This window comes from Anopheles moucheti, chromosome 2 (assembly GCF_943734755.1).
Source record: "Anopheles moucheti chromosome 2, idAnoMoucSN_F20_07, whole genome shotgun sequence".
In the NCBI taxonomy this organism is placed as follows: Eukaryota; Metazoa; Arthropoda; class Insecta; order Diptera; family Culicidae; genus Anopheles; species Anopheles moucheti.
Window position 1 is genome coordinate 65,119,514 of NC_069140.1, and position 2,534 is coordinate 65,122,047.

General features: G+C 43.6%; 1 protein-coding gene across 1 annotated transcript; it reads right to left on the reverse strand.

The window, feature by feature from the left end:
• Positions 1-478: 478 nt before the first annotated feature.
• On the reverse strand, positions 479-2,299 carry LOC128297433 (uncharacterized). The gene is made up of 2 exons (XM_053033072.1): positions 1,421-2,299; positions 479-1,354 (listed from the first exon to the last, which is right to left on the reverse strand). Exons 1-2 carry the CDS (start codon positions 2,297-2,299, stop codon positions 479-481), a joined length of 1,755 nt encoding a protein of 584 aa, XP_052889032.1.
• Between the last annotated feature and the right edge of the window lie 235 nt (positions 2,300-2,534).

Consider the following 2,534-nt stretch of genomic DNA (forward strand, 5'->3'; position numbering starts at 1 on the left):
ACAGCTTTTATTTTATTCGGCGAAATGCGATACTATCCTTAATAACATATCCCAAATACTCTTCTTCAGGCTTAAGAAATTGAGATTTTTTCCATTTGAACTCAATTCCGTTTTCACTGGCAACTTTGAACAACCTTTTCCACGTTTTAATGTTCTCTTCTACATTGTTTGTCGCAATGATCAAATCATCCACATAGACTAATATTTCACCGCTTTTGATCAGTTCACAAAACGCGTTGGCAACAAACCGACTAAAACATGCTGGACTATTACACAGACCGAATGGAGCACGTAGAAATTCGTACTGGCCTGTATGTGTCACAAACGCTGTATACTTCTGGCTAGACTTCTCTATCGGCACGTGAAAGAAAGAGTTTTTAAGTCCAGCGTTGTGAACACTTTTGCCCCTTGCAACTTATCGATTTGGTCCTCCATATTTCTCATTGGAAAACAATCCTTCCTCATCTTGCGGTTAAGCTCACGATAGTCCACGCAAACCCTCATCGTACCATTTTTTCTTCGCTAGCACTACAGGACTAGCAAAATCACTGGTACTTTCTCGTATAATATTTGCGTGCAACCACTCGTTCACTGTTCTTTCTAGTACCTCCTTTTCTTTAGGGGCAAACCGTCTTGGGTTGGTTTGCACCGGGTGTTCGTCTTCGAGAATAATTTTCATTTCTACTGTGCTTTTTACCTCTTTACTCGGATCATAGTTCGAAATTAGGGCTTTAATGTAATTTGAATATCTTTGCGGTACGTCGATTTCACTGTCACTTGGCATGATCCCCATAATTTCGTATTCGTCTTTCTTAAACACTTGCACCCCGTCCGTAGTCACTTTCACATCGAAATATTCAAGTGACGCCGTTCCGAGTACAGCCGCAAAAGACATGCATTTATTTGGCACTAGATAGAAAAATACGTCGCGGTATAGGCTGTCACCAATACACACATCAATCTTAAAAACACCCTCTGCAGCGATTTCGTTGCCGCCAAAACCTTTAAGTATCATTGTAGTGGTGGATAGGCACGGCTTCCCAATCTTTTCGTAGGTGTAGTTCGTCATTAAATTCATTGGACTACCGGTATCAAACAAGGCGTTCACAACTACCGGTCCTACTCTCACTGGTATGAACGTTCTTAGCAATCCTGCTAGTTTTCCAGACAGCAGCCGTGATGTATAATCGTCTTCGCGATTAGCGACACTTGCAGGAATGACGTCACTGTGAACAGATTCTACTCTTGGTCGACAAATCAGCACATTCTGTTTCACTTTCGTGCCACCTTTCGTGCATTCACGTGCTCGGTGCCCAAACGTGTTGCACGAAAAACATTTGGGTCCTTCGGCTTTCTGCGGACATTCCGTGGAAACATGTGATGTTTCACCACAATTGTAACAATTTTGTTTCCTACTCACTTTGTTGTCCTTATCTGCGACACGTGTTCTCTCTTTTCTGCTTCCTATATCGTCTCGTTTGGGTTTGTTCTTGGAATTCTTCATCACCTTTTCGAAATTAAACAATTTCTTCTTCAGCCGTTCGATGCTTTGTACTTCGTATAACATCGTTTGGTGATGTTCATCGTCCGTAATACCGTTTACTATATATTCACAGAGGCTAGATTCGTCGAGTTCGATAGGTAGCGCTATCCGTTGCATCTCGTAAATATAATCACGGATGGACTCTGAATTCTTCTTCTTACGGTTCGTCAGCGCACGATGTACATCGCTTGCCCGTACGCGTGGGGCAAATTCTTTTATCAGCGCTTGTTCTAGCTTCTTAAAACTGCTGAAACTGCTTCGAAGCGAAAATACAAAACGTTTCGCTGTTCCAGTTAATTTCTTTCGGCACATTATCAATTGTTGCTCGTTATCCCATCGTGCAGATTTGCAAACGCTTTTGAGTTGCATCAGCCATAGTCGTACGTCCTCTCCCTCCTCTGCACCGAAGGATTCGATACTCTCTTCCATATCACGAAAAGAGTAAACCTTCATACGGCGTGGTGCGCATCGTCGAGTTGGTAAAGGTGTAGAAGTATTTGTTCCATTCGCCGTCTTGTACAGATAATTAGATTCGTCATTTTCACTCGCGTCGTTGTCCTCTTCGCCGTACTCGTCGTTGGTGCTTGAGCCGTCATCATCATCACTTTCCTCGTAATCGCGGTGTGACTCGTCTTCCTCACACATACCGTCAACCGCACGTTTCGCGTCTTTAGTGTGTGAGTCGTCTTTCTCACACACGCCGTCTTTCTGCGAACTGCGATCGTCCTCATCATTTTTATATCCGGAACTCGTCATATTCCGATGGTTAATGATTTATTTCGCGATATCACGTTTTCCACCGATGGCTGGCAAGCCAAGCTTTTCGCACTCGCGGATCAACCCGACTTTGGTGAAGTTTTCACATAGCTCCTCGATTGTAGCCATTTCGTCGTTAGTTCGTCGTAGTCCACTTAAGTCGCTTCACGTTCCACTTTTTCGCTTCACTGTATCAATATCCTTCAGATCCCGGTTGAGCCCCCATGTAAGTTCG

What these genes read in the sequence shown, in the direction of transcription:
- LOC128297433 (XM_053033072.1), bottom strand. Translation starts at nt 2,299, where the DNA reads ATGACGAGTTCCGGATATAAAAATGATGAGGACGATCGCAGTTCGCAG. An exon ending in TCGCAGATAAGGACAACAAA is followed by an intron (nt 1,355 to 1,420) that starts GTGAGTAGGAAA and finishes GAATGTCCGCAG; the next exon opens with AAAGCCGAAGGACCCAAATG.